Source organism: Gambusia affinis, linkage group LG22, assembly GCF_019740435.1.
Source record: "Gambusia affinis linkage group LG22, SWU_Gaff_1.0, whole genome shotgun sequence".
NCBI lineage: Eukaryota > Metazoa > Chordata > Actinopteri > Cyprinodontiformes > Poeciliidae > Gambusia > Gambusia affinis.
In genome coordinates this window covers 452,253-473,083 of record NC_057889.1, presented here as the reverse complement: position 1 = coordinate 473,083, position 20,831 = coordinate 452,253, and the positions used below count along the sequence as shown (strand labels likewise).

Sequence of the window (20,831 nt, the reverse complement as noted above, 5' to 3'; positions counted from 1 at the left end):
TTTTCCCCAATAAATTTATTTCAAACAAGAAACATACAGGAACAACATTAAAGAACCAGATACAAACATAAGGTCAATAACTAACAGCATTGCAGAACATGTAAATTGTAATGTCCAACTGAAATTGGTAATCAAAGTCAAATGTAGTTTGAATTGAAGTTAGCAATTTAGCATTAGCTTCCACTTCATATTGTGTTGGTATAACGCTTCAGTGTTCACTTTGCTGATTACTGTCTTGGTGCAGTGCTTTAGCGTTAGCTTCTGCTAAATACTCGGGTGATGTAGTGATTTAGCATTAGCTTTGGCCACATTCTATGTTGACGTTGTGGAACAATTGTTTGTGATTAGCGCTTTGCGGTTAGCGCTGCTAGCTTCTTAGTTAGGAATGCCGCTAACTGATTACCCCGGCTCTGCCTCCCTTGTTCCTCAGTTGTTGCCCCCAGTGGGGCAGATGTCTCCCTCCTGCCCCAGCGGGGTGTTTCCGTCCTTCAGCGCCGCCCTAGTGGCCGTCTGGCTGTGAAGGGTCCAGGAGGCTTTCCAGGTGCTCCTGGGTTTGGGCCACATGGCAGCAGGAGGTTCTGATTCTGGACCCACATGAGGCCCGGTGAGCTCAGCCTGATGGCGGGAGGCTCTTACTGCGGAGTCTGGACCCGTTCAGAACCTCACCTGGATCTCGTTACGGAGGCTGAAGGGGAAACGCTGCGTGTTCCCGACAGATTCCCAGGTTTTATCATCAGGCAGTAAACGTGGCTCCCTGAGCAGCTTCTCGGCTCGCCGTTTCGATCGGACCGACTCGGAAACTCTGACGTCCTCCAGAACCGTCTGGGTCTGGTGGAGCGGAAAACCTCCCAGGCAGGATCATGTCTGGGGCTCTGCAGAGTGATGTAATGTCATCATTAGTTTCCACTGAGTGATGAAACAAGAACCGTCCAGAACATTCCTCACTGAACCCGGTCCTCTGGTTCTGGTTCTCCTGTTCACATCAGAACTGGTTCTGGATAAAGTTTATGAAGTCCATAGAACCTGGCAGAAGTATTCACACCCTTTGGTCTGAACGTCCTGTGACAGCATCTGATTCTTCATCCGACCGTTTTGGTTCCATTGGATCCGTTTTGGTTCCATTCCTGGAGTTTGGATCTTTTCTTTGGATCTTTTCTTGCCGTCTGTTTTCAGCGTTCAGCAGCAAATGTTTTGCAGCAACGGTTGTCTGTGACTTTAAGCTAGAAAACATCTGGGATGAGGGAAGAGAGTTTCACCAAACGAACAAAAGCAGATCTAGAACAAACCTTTCTTTGAAAAGTGAACATAATCCTGAGCCTCAAAGTTGATTTACTTTAGTAACAATCAACATGTTGATTTCAGAGGCCGGGCCCGCTAAGAACCTGGTCACCAGCGACGTCAGCGCCTCCAGCTTCAGGGCGTCCTGGACAGCGGCGCCCGGAAGCGTCCAGGCCTACAAGGTCCGCTGGAAGTCCCTGTTTTCTGAGGAGCAAGGGGACAAAACCGTCCCAGGGGACGAGACGTCCACCGTCCTGGACGGTCTGAGTCCAGAGACCCGATACCAAGTGTCTGTGATCGCCGCCTACAAACACAAAGACAGCGAGCCGCTGGCCGGGCTGGAGACCACCGACGGTAAGAGGCTCCATCAGCTAAATGTTTAGCTGGCTCAATATATAGTTAGACGTCTAGCAAGCTAAATACTTAGCGTGAAGCTAAATATTAGATTAACAAGCTAAATATTTAGCTTCAGGCTAAGCATTCAGCCTGAAGCTAAATATCTAGTCGCAAGCTAAATGAACCAGAACAATAACAGCAAACATTAAGCTGCTGCCGCGAGCCTAAACCAGAGACAAAATGACAGATTTTTATTTTCTAAAGCTACGGCGAGTCAGGAGGCACAATCTGGACGAACAAAAGTAAAAAAAGAATTATGACTATAATTATTTAGTGTTGTAATTGTCATGAGTTGTGTTTAAGATGCTCATTTATAAGGTGTTATTTGTAAAGTTAAACATTAAAAATTAAGAGCAATAATTTACATCATTTAGCCTATTACAATAGAGAAGACTGGGGATTCATTTTTAAAGTCATTTTTACAATGTTATTCATTATTTTATAAATGTCACACCTTCAAACTCAATATTTAGTTAGCAAGCTTTGAGTTCATTATTTAGTTATTAAAGTAATTATGTAGTTTTAAGTTACATAAAATTTCCAGGTAGAAAGCAAAATTTTTACTTTGAAGATGGATGTTTATCAAGCTAAATATTGACCCCTGGGCAATTAGCTTTGAGCTAAGTATTTAGCATAGCAGTACCGTTAGCGCTGTAATGTAGCGCTACACAGAGCTAACGGAGTGAAACATGTTTGATTGGAACAACAAGTGTGGTTCCAGCATAAAGTTAGCATAAATAATTGCTGTGTATTTTTTCTCTGAGAGCGATTAACTGTCCAACTTTAAGAACCCTGCTGCTAAGCTAACCAGCTAACCATGACAGCTGTCAGAAAACCTGGAGCTGCTGCTGCGTTTACACGGCTCTGCCTGGTGAAAATGTGTTGCTAGCAGGCTGGGTGCTAACGACACACATTCATATGAATCTGTAATTTAACAGATAATATACCAAGTCAATAAAAAGTTCATATTAATGATAAATATTTGTCATGGTGTTGTGTAAATACCCATTTACATTAATTTGTAAAAGTGTGTGAATACTTTCTGGTGATGAAATATTTACAAACGTATTATCGCCTTTAAGAGTTAGAAAACTGCAGCTGGCAGAAGTTTAGAGTCTGACTGTGTCTCCCAATAAAATCCTTCCAGGATGAAATGAGGCATTTAGGGACCGTGGGAGCACTAACAGTCCATACCGCAGCGTTCCCCTGGACAGCTTCTTAATCACTTCCAGGTGCATCACAACGCCTCAGCTGTTCCAGGTCCATCGCTCAATACCTGGGGACAGCAACCTGTCCCGGTTTATGTCCAGCTGCAGCCTGAAGGAGAGGACGATGGTGGGGACAGGAATTGAACTGAGGATCTGTGGTGTTTGTGTCCCCAGCGTCTCCAGCGGCTAAGTCTCTGACGGTGTCCCACGAGACGGAGCGGACCATGAAGGTCACATGGACACCGGCTCCGGGGAACGTCCTCAACTACCGTCTGAAGTACGTCCCCATGGACGGAGGCAAAGAGGTGATCCTGAAGCTGCCGGGGACGGCGGCGTCCACCGTCCTGAAGCGCCTGCTGCCCGACACGTCCTACAGCGTCTCCGTCCTGCCCGTCTACAAGCACGGGGACGGAAAAGCAAGGCAAGGAGTAGGAACGACACGTACGTTGGTCCAAGATTCAGCCTGCTCACCAAGAGACACGTCCACAGAGACACAGAGACACGAGATGGTGTAGAACTAGACGGTGTAGAACTAGATGGTGTAGAACTAGATGGTGTAGAACTAGATAGTGTAGAACTAGATAGTGTAGAACTAGATGGTGTAGAACTAGATGGTGTAGAACTAGTTGGTGTAGAACTAGATGGTGTAGACCTGAATGGTGTAGAACTAGATGGTGTAGAACTAGTTGGTGTAGAACTAGTTGGTGTAGAACTAGATGGTGTAGAACTAGATAGTGTAGAACTAGATAGTGTAGAACTAGATGGTGTAGAACTAGATGGTGTAGAACTAGATAGTGTAGAACTAGATAGTGTAGAACTAGATGGTGTAGAACTAGATGGTGTAGAACTAGATGGTGTAGAACTAGATAGTGTAGAACTAGATGGTGTAGAACTAGATGGTGTAGAACTAGATAGTGTAGAACTAGATGGTGTAGAACTAGATGGTGTAGAACTAGTTGGTGTAGAACTAGATGGTGTAGACCTGAATGGTGTAGAACTAGATGGTGTAGAACTAGATGGTGTAGAACTAGATGGTGTAGAACTAGATAGTGTAGAACTAGATGGTGTAGAACTAGATGGTGTAGAACTAGTTGGTGTAGAACTAGTTGGTGTAGAACTAGATGGTGTAGACCTGAATGGTGTAGAACTAGATGGTGTAGAACTAGATGATATAGAATTGAATGGTGTAGAACTAGATGGTGTAGAACTGAATGGTGTAGAACTAGATGGTGTAGAACTAGATGGTGTAGAACTGAATGGTGTAGAACTAGATGGTGTAGAACTAGATGGTGTAGAACTGAATGGTGTAGAACTAGATGGTGTAGAACTAGATGGTGTAGAACTGAATGGTGTAGAACTAGATGGTGTAGAAATAGATGGTGTAGAACTAGATGGTGTAGAACTAGTTGGTGTAGAACTAGATGGTGTAGACCTGAATGGTGTAGAACTAGATGGTGTAGAACTGAATGGTGTAGAACTGAATAGTGTAGAACTAGATGGTGTAGAACTAGATGGTGTAGAACTAGATGGTGTAGAACTAGATGGTGTAGAACTGAATGGTGTAGAACTAGATGGTGTAGAACTAGTTGGTATAAAAATAGTTGGTGTAGAACTAGTGAGTGTAGAACTAGATGGTGTAGAACTAGTGGGTGTAGAACTAGTTGGTGTAGAACTAGATGGTGTAGAACTAGATGATATAGAACTGAATGGTGTAGAACTAGATGGTGTAGAACTAGATGGTGTAGAAATAGTTGGTGTAGAACTAGATGGTGTAGAACTAGTTGGTGTAGAACTAGATGGTGTAGAACTAGTTGGTGTAGAACTAGTGGGTGTAGAACTAGTGGGTGTAGAATTAGATGGTGTAGAACTAGATGGTGTAGAACTAGTTGGTGTAGAACTAGATGGTGTAGAACTAGTTGGTGTAGAACTAGATGGTGTAGAACTAGTTGGTGTAGAACTAGTGGGTGTAGAACTTGTGGGTGTAGAACTAGATGATACAGAACTGAATGTTGTAGAATTAGATGATGTAGAACTAGATGATATAGAACTGAATGGTGTAGAACTAGTTGGTGTAGAACTAGATGGTGTAGAACTAGATGGTGTAGAACTTGTGGGTGTAGAACTAGATGGTGTAGAACTAGTTGGTATAAAAATAGTTGGTGTAGAACTTGTGGGTGTAGAACTAGATGATACAGAACTGAATGGTGTAGAATTAGATGATGTAGAACTAGATGATGTAGAACCAGGTGGTGTCTCCATCCTCCTGGTTCTAGTCAGAACTCCAGCAGCAGCGTTCTGGACCGTTGGGTTGTCAATCAGACCTGTGAAGACGCTGCTGCAGGAACCAAATGCCTGGATGAGTTTCTCTGATCCCAGACTTTAGTTTCTGGTTCTGGAAAAGTTCTGATGTTTGTCTCAGCGCTGCTAGAGGCCTTTACACCAATCAGATTCATCATACACTGGCCTCCAGAAGGGGGCGCTGGCCTCCTCTGGCCTCCCCCCACCCAGAAGGAGGTCCTGACTCCTCCTCCTCTGTCCCTTGCAGTGCCGGCCTTCAAGGCCCCCAGGAACCTGCAGACCTCTGAACCCACTAAGACCAGCTTCAGGGTTTCCTGGGATCCGGCTCCGGGGGCCGTGCGGGGCTACAGGGTGACCTTTCACCCCTCTGGGAACGACGTGGACCTGGGGGAGCTCATGGTCGGTCCGTACGACAACACCGTGGTTCTGGAGGAGCTCAGGTACGCTCGGCTGCAGGTGTTTGGTTCATTCTGGTCAGAAAGACTCATAAGTTTACATACAGGCTCTGACACGTCCGTTATGTAACGTTTATAACAAATATAACTTTACATCTTTGCCTGCTATGATAATAAATTCAGCTACACGATAAACGATAATATTGTTATTTTGAGACCATTTTCCAATAATCAATGGTAATTATTAATGACATAATAATTTTATTCTCAAAGATCAATAAACTTTAATCCAGGGGTCAGAGGTCAGCTGGGAGCTGCTTCCCGGGTCCAGAGCAACACGAAGGGCTGCTGGTTTGATTCAGACATAAATATTGTTGTCTCAGCCTTTATAACAATAATAATATATGTATATATGATCATATTAATGTTAAGAACTACTGACAATAGTTATCAGTAATAATTTATCATGGCAGATATGGTTCATTACTATCATGTGATTAGAAGTTCTTAGTTCAGAGTTGTGAGTTTGATTCCCTGTTGGAGATTTTCTGTCTGATTCTAAATTGTCCAAAGTGACTGAGAGTCTGGATTGTTGCAGCTGCAGCTGAACATCTGGAGGCACTGAGAGATTTTCCTTTAGATACAAACAGAAAAGTTATTATTATTTTATTATCCAACCCTCTTTACTATTAACTAAACTGTGGAGAGAAGAGAAAATTATTTTGTACCAAAACATTTTGTATGTAGCACATCAGTGTGAGTCTGTGGGGGTCAAAGGTCAGCCAGAGCCTGAATCTGATTGGTCAGTTTATTTTTACTGTAAGTTAAAAATGATGAGTGGAGTTTGAATCTCCTGTTGTTCTAAGATCCTGAGTTTTTTACAGTGTTTGGTTCTGTTGGGTCGCCGGTTTATTATTTTTTGTGGTTTGGTGAACTGAACAGTTGACGGGTCGCCTGTTGAAACCAGGAGATGTTGAATAAAAATGTCCGACAGATCAGAAGGTAAAACTATCAGTGACCTGCAGGAGAACAACCAGATCTCCATCATGTGAGTGTTGAACAAAACCAACACAAAACTAAACTACTAAGCAGAACACACTTTGATTTATTTTATTTTAACACAAACGATGTTAAATAATAAAGACATGGAAGTGAAGCCTATAAACCCAGTAGATCCACGTCCAGAGGAGGATGTAGATTCCAGGTCCAGGTGGTGTCAGAGTCCAGAGGAGCAGAAGGTGAAGCAACAATGTTTGATTCATTGGGAACGTTTCCACTAGATTAAATGGTTTAACCCTCAGTTTTAGCTCCACGCTCAGGAAGAGCAGCAGAGGTCAGTTAACTGGTGACCCATCAGCTCTGCAGGTCAGGAAACATCAAAGAAGCTCATAAACCAGCGACCCAACAGAACCGACCCGGTAAAAAGCTCCACCGGGATCCAAACCGATCTTAGAACTACAGGAGGTTCAAACTCTGATCATTCAGTTTTAGATTACAGAAAAAAACACCAAATAAACAAAAGCAAACTGACCTTTGACCCCCCACAGACTCAGACGTGAGCTACGTACAAGATGTTTTGACACATAAGATCTTTATATTCTCCACAATTTTGTTAATAGTAAAGAGGATTCATAATAAAAATTTCAGAAATTATTCTTTTCTTTTTTTACGTCAAGGAAAATCTTAAGGTAGGAAGAGAGGGAGCAGCTTGCAGGCGCCGCCGCCCTCCGATAAAACCCTGCAGGCGCCGCCGCCCTCCGATAAAACCCTGCAGGCGCCGCCGCCCTCCGATAAAACCCTGCAGACGTCTGACCGGTTCTGAACTTTAACCATAGAAAAGAGTTTCATGCATAAAGCAATTTATTTTAAACCTTTTTTATAATTAACTTTTATTTTTTTTTAAAAGAAGCAAATATAGTCAAATGTTATTAATTCAATGTAAAAACATTAAATTAAATAATTTCTTTGGCAGTGCTCCCTAATGACAGTGGCTATTTTTAGAACTTGCTCCACAGGCCCCGTGTTGGTGACCCCGTGTTGGTGACCCCGTGTTGGTGACCCCTGCTTTAAACTCTAATAAACATTTAACTGTTAGTCTACAGCTAGCATGAATGCTATGGCTAGTTAGCATAGCCACAGTTTTTCTGTAACAGTAAGCGGTTTCTCCTCCATTAGCTTATTTAGCAGCACCAGCATAAGGTTGGTTGACGGCGCTAAGCCCCGCCTCCTGGCTCTGATTGGTTGTTTTTGGTCCAGGTCTTAGGAGAGCAGATCATGTGGTGACAGTTTAATAAATATGTAATAAACATTTTTTAGTTTCTAATAAATCTTTCAAATAAAGAGACCTGCCTCCTCTTTGTCCACCAGAGGTCAGAGGTCAGAGCTTTGGGTTCATTTCTCATATTTCATTGTTCCACTTGTAATGATGCTGCCACCACCGTGCCTTGCAGCTGCTCCTCTTTAATTTGACTCCAAACGTTTCCTGAAAGTTGAGGATTTTTCATCTGGAGAAACGTTGAGCTGCTCGTCATCCTCATGGTGAGGCTTGGTGGTGGCAGCATCATGCTGTGCAGGACCTGATTGGAATGCTGAAGAAGTGGGCCCAGCTGGGTTCTGATTGGGCTGAAAGTCTCCCTGAAGCTCTGCGCCTCTCTGTCAGGGGACAGGAAATGATGTAATTTGTCTCCCTGCAGGGCGGGAACCAAATACTCTGTGGCTGTTTTTGGGATGTTTGATGGCGGCGTGAGCTCGCCGCTGGCCGGGGAGGAGAAAACCACGCTGATGGACGAACCGGAACCTCCGCCTCTGGACCCCTCTGGTAAAACCAGATCATCCTCCTCACGCCACTTCCTGTCAGAACCAAGCACTGCCGCTTCACTTCCTGCCTCTGGCCAGCTGCCGGGCGGCCCACGCTTTCCTCCGGTCAGGCCAGTTGGTTTGGGGATTGCTGATTGAAACTCGGTGCAGATTTCAGGTTCTGCTTTCGGTTTACTTCAGAATAATCTGAAACGCTCTTTAAAGGTGACCTACTGTGCTTCCTTTAGTGGGTTAGCATCGATCTGTGGCCTATACAAAACATGTTCATTACAGTGTTTGCACAGAATCGTTCTTACATAGCCAGCTTTTGTAGGGCCTCTTCTCTCTTTAAATCTAAGAAAGCTGCTGCTGGCCACGCCCTCAACTCACTACACTCACCTAAAAATGGCTGCAGACAGATGTAATATACAAATGCATTAGTAAGCCTACAAATATGTTCACTCTTTACACTTCAGGTTGGATGTCAACATTTCCTGAACCACTATGTAAAATATTTCAAACATTTATTAATGTTCATTAATTTACCTCATAATGTCTGTAGATATAATCCCTAACGGAAGAATCCTGCTGTGGTCTGACTCAGGAGGGACAAATATAAAAGCATGCCACACTTTTCAGATTTTTATTAGTGAAAAATGCTGAAAATCATTAATTTTCTTTGTTTGACGTCTCAGTTTATGTTTGGAGAGAATGTAGAAAACCTAAAGGAGTGTGTAAAAGTTCGTTTTTATTAATGAAACATTTTTCTGTTCAAATCGGAATAGTTTCCATCCCGACTGGACGTGTGTTTATGTGATGAGATGATCCTCAGACCGCTGGATCTGCACCAAGTTCTTGTCAGATGCTTCAGACCTGCTGCTGCTTTCAGGCTTACAGGAAACAGTGGGGTTGCTGGTTCTATTTCAGCGGCACCAGAGCGACTGCAGAGCGCCTGGCTGTGTGTAACACCGGGCGTCCGGCGGCGTGCCGTCCTGCAGAGGGACGAGCAGATGTTTTTCCTCTTGCAGGTCACTGAAGGAGAGCCGAGCGTTCGCCGCTGCTGCAGGAAAACAACGCAGCCGACTTGCTGGACACTCTGGATCTGCTGCAGCAACATGAACTGTCACTGCTGTTATATGTTGTTACTGAATCATCTGTAAAGTGATTGGTTGTGATTTGCAGCTTCTCTTCTTCTTCTTCTTTTCTGTCGCTTCTCGTCACGGGAACCGATCCGACGCGGTGGAGCTCAGCAGGACACACCGTCATTAAAACAAGATAAATTCAAAGCTTTTCTCACCGCTAATGAGACAATAATCAGCTGGAAAGCCAACAAGTCAGAGGGAGGAACATAAACAATAGGCAGCCAGAATTAGTCTTCACGCCCCCACACCGGCCCTTTAAGCAGCTTTTCATTCCTACTTTAATCAAACACTTAAGATCTCAATCTATATCCAATGGTTCAAAATGTGTTGTGAACTAATCAGAGTATCAATCTGAACATTTTATCTGTAACTAGTGTCAACTTGCTATGATGCTAATTAGCGACAGCAGGCACTTAAGTAATTAAACAACATTTCAGGTTATTTTACTGCTGTTTAACCAAGACTTTCACATTGAGTTAAAATATGTGTTGGAGCATGCATTGATTTAACGTCATTAGAGTGTTTCAGTTGAATTCCTTCGCGTCATGCTCCCAGGAGCTTCTGGATCCGTTTTGCAACATAGAATCAGTTTTACAAACTGAATATGAACATATATTGTATTGATATTTGTCCTGCAGTGTTTCAGCTGAATACTGAAATCTGTCCGAGATGCTTTTATCCTGTTTCATGGTAAAAAAAAATAAAAATAAAAATTTGTATTTGGGTAGTTATATATAAATTATTTACGCCATTGTTTTGAAGAAATGTGTAGTTCACACTCCAACCACTAGATGGTGTCAGAGCACATCTAAAAGCAGCTTTATTATGAGAGGAAAAGGCAACAGTCAACATTTGTAGCTTCACTGAGTAAAGTGAAAAGAAGTTTCCAGACATCTGTTGAACAAATGTATCAGTCAGGAGAAGGGTTACAAAAATCCCACAGCATTATTCACACACTACCGTGCAGTAAAGGCAGTTTAAAGAAATCAGACAGGAAACGTCTCATTTAGACGAATGAAAATCTTTAGAATGATCCAACATGGCGGCTGACATCCTCTGAGCTCCAGTGGACCGGCCGGTTCCGGTTGTCGGACCGGCAGGTTCGGTCGGCCCGTGTGACGCCAGCTCTCTTCGTGTCTCTGCAGACAGCCAGTGCCGGACGTCGGCCAAAGCCGACATCGTCCTGCTAGTGGACGGTTCCTGGAGCATCGGACGCATCAACTTCAAAACCATCCGCAACTTCATCGCCCGCATGGTCGGCGTGTTCGACATCGGCCCCAACAACGTCCAGATCGGTAACCGGCCCTCGCTTTCACCCCACTGTTTGAAGCTTAGTAACATTTTGGAGCATCAGTACAACCCCAGTATAATCCCAGTATAACCCCAGTATAATCCCAGTACAACCCCAGTATAATCCCAGTACAACCCCAGTATAATCCCAGTATAATCCCAGTACAACCCCAGTATAATCCCAGTACAACCCCAGTATAACCACAGTATAATCCCAGTACAATCCCAGTATAACCCCAGTATAATCCCAGTACAACCCCAGTATAACCCCAGTATAACCCCAGTATAATCCCAGTACAACCCCAGTATAATCCCAGTATAATCCCAGTACAACCCCAGTATAATCCCAGTATAATCCCAGTACAACCCCAGTATAATCCCAGTATAACCCCAGTATAATCCCAGTACAACCCCAGTATAATCCCAGTATAATCCCAGTACAACCCCAGTATAACCCCAGTATAATCCCAGTACAACCCCAGTACAACCCCAGTATAACCCCAGTATAATCCCAGTATAACCCCAGTATAACCCCAGTATAATCCCAGTACAACCCCAGTATAACCCCAGTATAATCCCAGTACAACCCCAGTACAACCCCAGTATAACCCCAGTATAATCCCAGTATAACCCCAGTATAATCCCAGTACAACCCCAGTATAATCCCAGTATAATCCCAGTACAACCCCAGTATAACCCCAGTATAATCCCAGTACAACCCCAGTACAACCCCAGTACCATCCCAGTACAACCCCAGTATAATCCCAGTATAACCCCAGTACAACCCCAGTATAATCCCAGTACAACCCCAGTATAATCCCAGTATAATCCTAGTACAACCCCAGTATAACCCCAGTATAATCCCAGTACAACCCCAGTATAACCCCAGTACCATCCCAGTACCATCCCAGTACAACCCCAGTATAATCCCAGTATAACCCCAGTACAACCCCAGTATAACCCCAGTATAATCCCAGTACAACCCCAGTATAATCCCAGTATAATCCTAGTACAACCCCAGTATAACCCCAGTATAATCCCAGTACAACCCCAGTATAACCCCAGTATAACCCCAGTATAATCCCAGTATAATCCTAGTACAACCCCAGTATAACCCCAGTATAATCCCAGTACAACCCCAGTATAACCCCAGTATAATCCCAGTATAAGACCAGTATAATCCCAGTATAACCCCAGTATAATCCCAGTACAACCCCAGTATAACCCCAGTATAATCCCAGTATAAGCCCAGTATAATCCCAGTATAACCCCAGTATAATCCCAGTACAACCCCAGTATAACCCCAGTATAATCCCAGTACAACCCCAGTATAACCCCAGTATAATCCCAGTACAACCCCAGTATAATCCCAGTATAATCCCAGTACAACCCCAGTATAATCCCAGTATAATCCCAGTATAATCCCAGTACAACCCCAGTATAATCCCAGTATAACCCCAGTATAATCCCAGTATAACCCCAGTATAATCCCAGTATAACCCCAGTATAATCCCAGAGTTCCTGCAGTTCGGTCAGCAGACGACCAATCATCAGGATGTTCGATCAGCTAAAGAAACTTTATTGATCCAGAGGAAATGAAGTGCAGCTGCTGAAGCTTCAACATTTCAGCAGCTTTACAGATTAACAGCAATGAAAAGAGCAGAAAGTCGTCTGTACAGAAACGGTCAGGGGTCAAGGGTCAGGGTGTCGTTAACTGATGGTTCTGTTTTTCCTCCAGCTCTGGCCCAGTACAGCGGCGACCCGAGAACCGAATGGCACCTGAACACACACCCGACCCGAGAGTCACTGCTGAAGGCCGTCAACGAGCTGCCGTACAAAGGAGGGAACACTATGACAGGTGAGGGAACACCTGGGGAGGGAACACCTGGGGAGGGAACACCTGGAGGAGGGAACACCTGGGGAGGGAACACCTGGAGGAGGGAACACCTGGGGAGGGAACACCTGGAGGAGGGAACACCTGGGGAGGGAACACCTGGAGGAGGGAACACCTGGAGGAGGGAACACCTGGAGGAGGGAACAGGATTTATTGAAGAGGATTAGTATTTCTGAAAACAGTTTTAGAAAACCTCATAATGTGAGAATTTTTAGGTTAAAGTTAAAGTTTTGACTTTAATCTTAAAGTGCAGGGCAGTTTGTACTTTAAATTCAAAATATAACTTTAATCTCAAAATTCTGATTTAAAGGTTAGGATTCAACATTAATCAGAATTTTGCCACTAATGTTAACATTTATTTATTTTCTCCCACCAGGGGGCGTTTTGTGGCTCTAGTGTTCTTTATATGACAGCAGGCTGACAGGAAGGGGGGAGAGAGGGGGGGAGACATGCGGCAAACGTCACCGGGAATCGAACCCTCGACGGCCGCATCGAGGACTGAAGGCCTCTAAACGGGGGTCGCGCTGTTCCCTACGCCACCACAGCACACCCCGTGTTAAAAATTTTACTTTACTTTTTAACAATTTTATTTTATATTTCAGAAGAGAATTTTATATTTAAAACCCAATTCCTGAAGAATTTTGTCTTAAATTTCAGATTTCTGAGATTAGAGTTTTAGTGTTGGCATTGAACAGTGGATGAAGCGTTTTTCACGAGCGCCCCATTAAACCCAGATTTTATCAGCCCTGCAGCGCCTCCTCCCTGACCCGGTTCTTTCTCTGGTTCTGGTTCTGAACCAGAGAAAGTGAAGCAGAGGAAGTTCTGGCTCCAAGCAGAACCAGGGTTTAAATGTTGCCACATGTTGGTTTCATCGCAGCGCAGGATGTTTTTATGGCGATGATTGATTTGCTCTGAGTGAGTTAATTATGACCCGGATTGTCGGTGTTCTGATGTTCTGGTTCGTCTGCTCAACCTGCTCCCTTTTTGGACCGGCACTGCCGGTTCTGCTCAACACCTCTTAAAATAATCTTTCCAGTCTGCTGCAGTTTGACAGCCAGATCAAGATAGTGAATCCCCTGAGACAGCTTCCTTCAAACCTTCAAAATAAAAGTGCTCACCATATAATACCATAAAAATATAATATTTCTGCTTAGATCCCGACGACTTGAACTCAAAACTATCACAATATTTTCATTTAATAGTTTTGATAATTAGTTTAAATAAAAAATAAAGTTTCAGTTAGTAGAGCTAAAGTTTATGGTCAGTGCTTTAGCGTTAGCTCCTGTTAAGGATCGTGTTGGTGTAGCGTTGGGTTGCTGGTGTCTTTCTCCAGCAAGACATTTTGGGCGAGAGGCAAGGTCAGCTGGACTGGTCAGCTGGACTGGTCAGCTGGACTGGTCAGCTGGACTGGTCAGCTGGACTGGTCAGCTGGACTGGTCTCCAGTCTGTGGCAGGTGGAAATCCCAATTTTAATCTAATCTGATATTTTTTTGCCACATTGGCGCCATCAGTTACCATGGCAACGAGTTTAGCATCAGGAGGTTAAGATGGAAAACCCAAATCTGTGGGAAGGAAGTTTCATGTTAAGTTGAGTTTTCTGCTTTATGAACTTCCTTGTTTGATAAATGCTGCATTCTCATTGGTTGAGCATAATGACCTGTAGGTCAGCGTAGACGCAGTTTTCCTGTCAGTCCCGGGTCATTCTTTGGACCTCTGCTCCTCGCACAGGAATGGCTCTCCGCTACATCCTGCAGACCAACTTCCAGCCGTCGGTGGGGATGCGTCCCGACGCCCGGAAGATCGGCGTTCTGATCACCGACGGGAAGTCGCAGGATGAGATCATCGTGAACTCCCAGAGTCTGAGGGACAGCGGCATCGAGCTGTACGCCGTCGGTGAGCGCCGCCGCCCGCTCTCCGGCCGCTGCCTGCGGTCGGGCGGGGCGGTTCTCTCATTGTGTTCCCCGCAGGCGTGAAGAACGCCGACGAGAACGAGCTGCGCTCCATCGCCTCCGACCCGGACGAGATCCACATGTACAACGTGGCCGACTTCCGCTTCCTGCTGGACATCGTGGACGACCTGTCCAGCAACCTGTGCAACAGCGTCAAGGGCCCAGGTAGGGCGGGGCCGTGGAACGAAGGTTCCCCCTGAAGGCGTACGGCTCACTCCGCCTCACTCTGTCTCACTCTGTCTCACTCTGTCTCACTCTGTCTCACTCCGCCTCCAGATTCTGGTCCAGAGCTGGGCCCGCCCACTAACCTGGTGACCTCTGATGTCACGCACTATTCCTTCAAAGCCTCCTGGACGCCACCAGAGGTCCCCGTCGAGCAGTTCAGGGTCACCTACAGGATGGCCGCCGGAGGCCCCACCCTGGAGGTGAGCCGCAGCCCGACCCGGTTCTGGGTCCAGTTCTGTGGTGTAAACCGGGTCTTAAACCACAGGACCAGTGAACCTGCTGGGGCGGCGAATATTTATCACATTTATTGTAAGTATTGTTATCGGTTCTTATCATCAGGTTTAAAGTTTTTCTAAATCCGCTCTACTGAAGAACACCAAACCGGGAGTTTACGTCACTGTCAGCGCAAATATCTGGAAACCAAACTAAAATAACAAATAAAATAAATAAATTACTGGAAACTTGGTTGAAGTCGAGTTTTCCTTCATATTACTGAAAACGTCCTAATTTAAATGAACTGATATAGAACTTTTCCAGTGGTTTTGACTCAAAGCTCTTTACTCTACAGTCACAAACACACATTCACACACCGATACGCAATCTGGGGTTAAGTGCCTTGCCCAGAGGCACATCGACATGTGGCAGGAGGAAGCTGGAATCAAACCTACAACCTTCCGATTGCAAGACTACTACTCTACCAAAGAGCCACAGTCGCCCAGGGGCTCTCTCAGCCGGTTCTGGTCAGCCGGTTCTGGTCAGCCGGTTCTGGTAGAGAAGATGAGCTTATTAAAGAACAAAGACCCGTCTGGCTGTGTGAGATTTAACGAGCGGCCTCATCGCTCAGAGCTCAGGAATAATTAAACCTCTTCACTTTCGGGCAAAATGCTTTCCAGCAGGAATTCTGAGTAGATCTTGTCATTAAGGCGGTAAATGATGTAACGGCTGTAAAAGCAGGATTCCTGACACTCACAGATGAGTAACAGCTGATTCTTTTCCTTTAGTCTCTAATCAGCTTCATTACAAACACCGCCGGCTGTTGGCTGTTTGTCAGCAGCAGGAATGAAGTCACTTCCTCCACCCAGCCGGACGGATCGTCCCAGCGACATGTTGGAGTCCCGCGTGTTTGAATCATCAGCTGACAGAGAAACATGTGGAGCGTCAGCAGGACGTCTGATAGCAGAAAGTCATGATATCACAGCCAAGTTGTTCTAATGCCACATAAAACTCTAATAATCCTGGATAAAGACCCGATACGGCCAGAATCAATCCTTAATGTGGCAATAGTCCTGAATATACTAGAGGGTTTTTATCTTTAAAGCATCTTTATTCTGATTGCACTGTGCCGTCATGCTGGAGGTTGAAGTGAAGCGTCGCTCCGTTCCAGGTTCTGGTGGACGGCGAGGTGACCACCACGGTTCTGGAGAACCTGACGCCGCTGACCCAGTACGTGGTGAACGTGTTTGCCGTGCTGGAGGGCGTCAGCAGCGAGCCTCTGAAGGGAACCGAGACCACCTGTGAGTGTTCACCCCGCTTCCTGCTCTTCCTCCAATCAGCAGCCGCTCACACAGGAAGTTAGCTTCATGGCTAATAGCTAGCGCTTTTCCTGCTGCTGTTATGGGCCGAGTCGGCTCAGACGACCCGGTGAACTCTGACCCGGCTGGACTCTGGTCAGTAATCACTGCTGCACGCTAAACACAAGAGCACGCCACACTTTTCAGATTTGTTCACTGGAGTTTGTTTGGACCAGAACCAAGTTTAAAGGATGTGAATACTTTATTCTTCTGACTGGTTCTGTCTGATACTAACTGGTTCTGACTGGTTCTCCCTGGTACTAACTGGTTCTGATTGGTTCTGTATGGTACTAACTGGTTCTGATTGGTTCTGTATGGTACTAACTGGTTCTGACTGATACTAACTGGTTCTGATTGGTTCTGTATGGTACTAACTGGTTCTGATTGGTTCTGTATGGTACTAACTGGTTCTGACTGATACTAACTGGTTCTGACTGGTTCTGACTGGTTCTGTCTGGTTCTGACTGGTTCTGTCTGGTTCTGACTGGTTCTGACTGGTTCTGATTGGTTCTGTCTGGTTCTGACTGGTTCTGACTGGTTCTGTCTGGTACTAACTGGTTCTGTCTGGTACTAACTGGTTCTGTCTGGTACTAACTGGTTCTGACTGGTTCTGTCCCCAGTGCCGCTGCCTCCTGCTAGCAACCTGAAGGTTTACGACGAGACGTCCAGCAGCATGAGGGTGAGCTGGGAGGCGGCGGCCGGAGCGAGTGGCTACCTGCTGCTGTATCGCTCCATCAACGCCTCGGAGCCTCAGGAGGAGCAGGAGGTGAGGACGCTTCAATCCCATTTAACCCCATTTAACCCGTTTTGACGCGACTCTGGTCCGGTTGGTGAGGTGTGAACGCTAACTGACCTCTGACCTCTAGTCCTCCAAACTTCAGTCTGGGTTCAGTTTGAATGTGAACACCAGGCGGACCGGAGACCGCTCCAAAAGCAGGAAGTGGACTACAGCGCAGGGCATTCTGGGTAAATCCAGTTGCGCTCAGTGTCTTCAGAGCTTCTTGGTGCCACATTGCTAATGTTGCCTCTTTGGTCCCAGTTGAACCAACTCTACAGACTCGGGTGATGTCATATGTGAAACTCTCCAGCTGTTGTCTGTTTGTGCTACAAAATGGAAATACATGATACCGGCCCTTTAAGAGGAATCATCGCTCGGAAATGTCTGAATTCGATTCAGGTATTTTTCAGGTATTGGGTCCTGATGGAAACAGAAACAAGAGAACAGAACAAATATTTCCATCTGTACCAAAGTGTTCCGCCCCCAGACTGCGGCGCTCCGAGTGGAGAGCCTCAGATCCACCCGGGAAATTTCAGTTTAGAAATTAAAACGTCAAATGAGTTTTCATGAAACATCTCAAGATGATTCAAAGCCTCAGTCGGGGTGTGTGTGTGTATTTGTGTGTCTCTGTGTGTGTGTGTATGTGTGTGTGTGTGTCTCTGTGTGTTTCTGTGTGTCTCTGTGTGTTTCTGTGTGTGTGTGCGTGTGTGTGTCTCTGTGTGTCTCTGTGTGTCTCTGTGTGTTTCTGTGTGTTTCTGTGTGTGTGTGTGTGTGTGTGTGTGTGTATGTGTGTGTGTGTGTGTGTATGTGTGTGTTTCTGTGTGTGTGTGTGTCTCTGTGTGTTTCTGTGTGTGTGTGTGTCTCTGTGTGTGGTCCAGCTGACGTCTCTGATGTCCTGCAGAACCTGGTTCTGTAGTTTTCTTCTTGGGTCCGTCAGAGACACAAGGCGATTCTGGCGCCGACCCGGACTCAGAATTACGCACATCTCCCCGGTTCACATCTGGACCGGGTCGGCCCAGCGCCGCTCAGCGGGTCGGGTTTCAGCTTCCAGATGGAGGTGCAGCTGCAGAACCAGCCATTTAAAGAGACGGAGGGGTGAGCTCATGTTCTGACAGGCCGGGTCAGAACCTCTGAGCGTTACGCTGCAGCCATGTCCTGATTCTTCCTGTCGCTCCTTTGCTGCTGCCTGAGTGGCTCAAGCTGACCTTGACCTTCTGGATGACCTTCACGACTGAAGCCGCTGAGGTTTCTCTGACTTTGATCAGACATCGGCGTTTCATTCGTTAGATCCCAAACGAACAACAACATGGATCCACTGAATCTGGAGATCTAGAAACTTAATATCTAGAATCCTGAGATCTAGAAACCTGCCTGGACTTCCTGAGCCTGGAGGATTTTCAGGTCTGATCTTCTGCATTTTGTCTGAGCTTTTCCTTCATGGTTCCGTTGGATTCTTTCTGGATCTGGACGATGTTTCCGTTTCATTTCATCGTTTGTTTAATCGCGGCAGATCTTCTGCATCACTGATTACAGCCACAGTAACACAAATGAAAGAATGTGTTTAGAAACAATTAAAATATTTAACAATGAGTTCAGTTCTGGTTCATCTTTATCCCGTTCAGAAGCCACATTAAGCTGAATCTTAGAAAGTGAGTCCAGGTTCTGCGTCAGTCGGTGATGTGCAGCAGTCTGAGCATGCTCAGTACCTCCAGGTTTCACTTCGGTCCGTTTGTCTCTGCAGGTTCGTGTTGCTGGAGGCGTGACCAACACCCAGCTGCTGCAGCTCATCCCCAACACGCAGTACGCCGTCACACTCATGGCTCTGCACGGCGAGGCCACCAGCGAGGCCCTGGAGGGCCGCGGGGTCACCTGTACGTAACCCGGCTCCGGTACCATCAGGTCGCTAGCAACATGGCCGCCTCTGGGGAAAATATGCTCAGAGCCAAAACCTCCAGTGGCTCCACACAGATCAGCCATTTAACAACTAGCAGCAACAGCCTGAGTCTGACAGACAGAACTAAACATTTAACTATATATGTGCCGATCGATCTGCCACCGATTATAATCGGCCGATCTCTGTGAAAAAGCGTCTGATCGGTGATCGATCAGTGTCTCTAGTTGCCGATCACCTGTATCTCTTCTCAGCCTGCAGCTGCTCTCCTGCTTCCTTCTGGCTGTGCAGCATCAAACTCTGAACTGAGGAGCTTTAACGCTCACAGTGAACGGAGACGTTTGTGTGTTGCAACAGGAAATGACCTCGATGGTGAAGCACGTCACAATGAATCTAATAGGACATTTAAAAAACAAACACTTGATGGATTTGGCTGCATGGAGGCTCAAGGCAGGAACTAAAGACATCCGGGTCCAGACAGCAGGTAGAGCAGCGCTGGTACCAACACGGTCAGAAAGCTGAACAAACAACCCAACAATAATTCAAGTCTTGGAGCTGCGGAGCGAGACGCCGGTTCTGTTGGACCGGTGCTACTGGTGGAGATATTTCACAGACGGAGCCGCTGAACCTCCAGACAGTGAACTCTGACAGCGAGCAGCTGCTGAGAGCTGCAGCAGGAACTGAAACTGGATTTAGATATGTGGTAAACAGTGATGTCAGTAACGTTACTGACGTCGGACCACTTTTTTCAGTAACGAGTAATCTAACGTGTTGCTGTTTCAAATCCAGTAGTCAGACTACAGTTACTTATCAAAATCATTTTTGCGTTACTGCGTTACTATCTTCTTTTGTTATTTAATCGTATTTCCTCTACGCGTCTTGTCGAGTGACCGACGTCTCTATGTGACAGAAATGTAAACAATGGAGGGAGATGCGCATTTTGTTGGTGGAAAAACTGGAACTATTTTGAGTTTCTGTCGCCAAGTCCGATTATTATAAGCGGCTTTGGGCTTCATTTTTGAAAAGTCGCTTGCAGATTTAATGAGTTGCTGGTTGCGCCTTTTTGGGCTCGTTTTTGAACGTGAAGTTACTCATTTGGGGTTGGGAATAAACAGAGACTCATAATAAATCCCAGAATTTGTCCGTCATTAAGGTAGTTTTAGTCAGTCTCTCCTGTCCATCATTTCTCAGATGATCCGTCCCGCTGTGTTTTTGTTAATGTCAAGTTAATTTATTACCTCTGAATGATGTCGAGCTTCGCGTTGCGCTCCAGAAAACTGCAAACATCGAGACCAATATGAACAGCGCAATAAACGTGAAAACAGCCACGAATGAACGTGTCCGTAGTTGCCAATAATTATAATGGCAAGTTAACGCCATTCTATTTATTAATATTACGATAAGTGTCACAAATCTGTGCAGCCATCTGAGTTGTGGAGCTGCAGGAGGAGCTCTGTGCGCTGCGACACCAAATGCAGGGCCGTAACACAGAATCTGGAGGCTGGGGGGGAGGGGGGGCTTTAAAATCCTTCTTAGAGTTTTCCAGACAACAGAGGACCACACAAATTATTCACGTTTTTTATTTTTTTGTACTGTTTTTTTGTACAATCTCCTCTTCAGTTCAACCTTATCAGTGGAGACACATTGTTGATGTTACCATTATAAAATAGCTGACAATTAAATATTGGCAAAGATCAATGTGATTTTCACAGGAGGTGGA

General features: G+C 45.5%; 1 protein-coding gene across 4 annotated transcripts in view; it reads left to right on the top strand.

Moving 5' to 3' along the window:
• Positions 1-20,831, top strand: part of col12a1b (collagen, type XII, alpha 1b) — an 83,248-nt gene that overhangs the window by 27,069 nt on the left and 35,348 nt on the right. For all 4 annotated transcript variants that reach the window (XM_044107004.1, XM_044107003.1, XM_044107002.1 and 1 more), the window contains exons 12-23: positions 1,363-1,632; positions 3,057-3,323; positions 5,428-5,620; positions 8,269-8,393; positions 10,659-10,808; positions 12,542-12,661; positions 14,426-14,590; positions 14,665-14,811; positions 14,923-15,071; positions 16,256-16,385; positions 17,063-17,208; positions 18,962-19,091. In XM_044107004.1, coding sequence (XP_043962939.1) covers positions 1,363-1,632; positions 3,057-3,323; positions 5,428-5,620; positions 8,269-8,393; positions 10,659-10,808; positions 12,542-12,661; positions 14,426-14,590; positions 14,665-14,811; positions 14,923-15,071; positions 16,256-16,385; positions 17,063-17,208; positions 18,962-19,091 — 1,992 coding nt within the window. The remainder of the gene's footprint in view (positions 1-1,362; positions 1,633-3,056; positions 3,324-5,427; positions 5,621-8,268; positions 8,394-10,658; positions 10,809-12,541; positions 12,662-14,425; positions 14,591-14,664; positions 14,812-14,922; positions 15,072-16,255; positions 16,386-17,062; positions 17,209-18,961; positions 19,092-20,831) is intronic.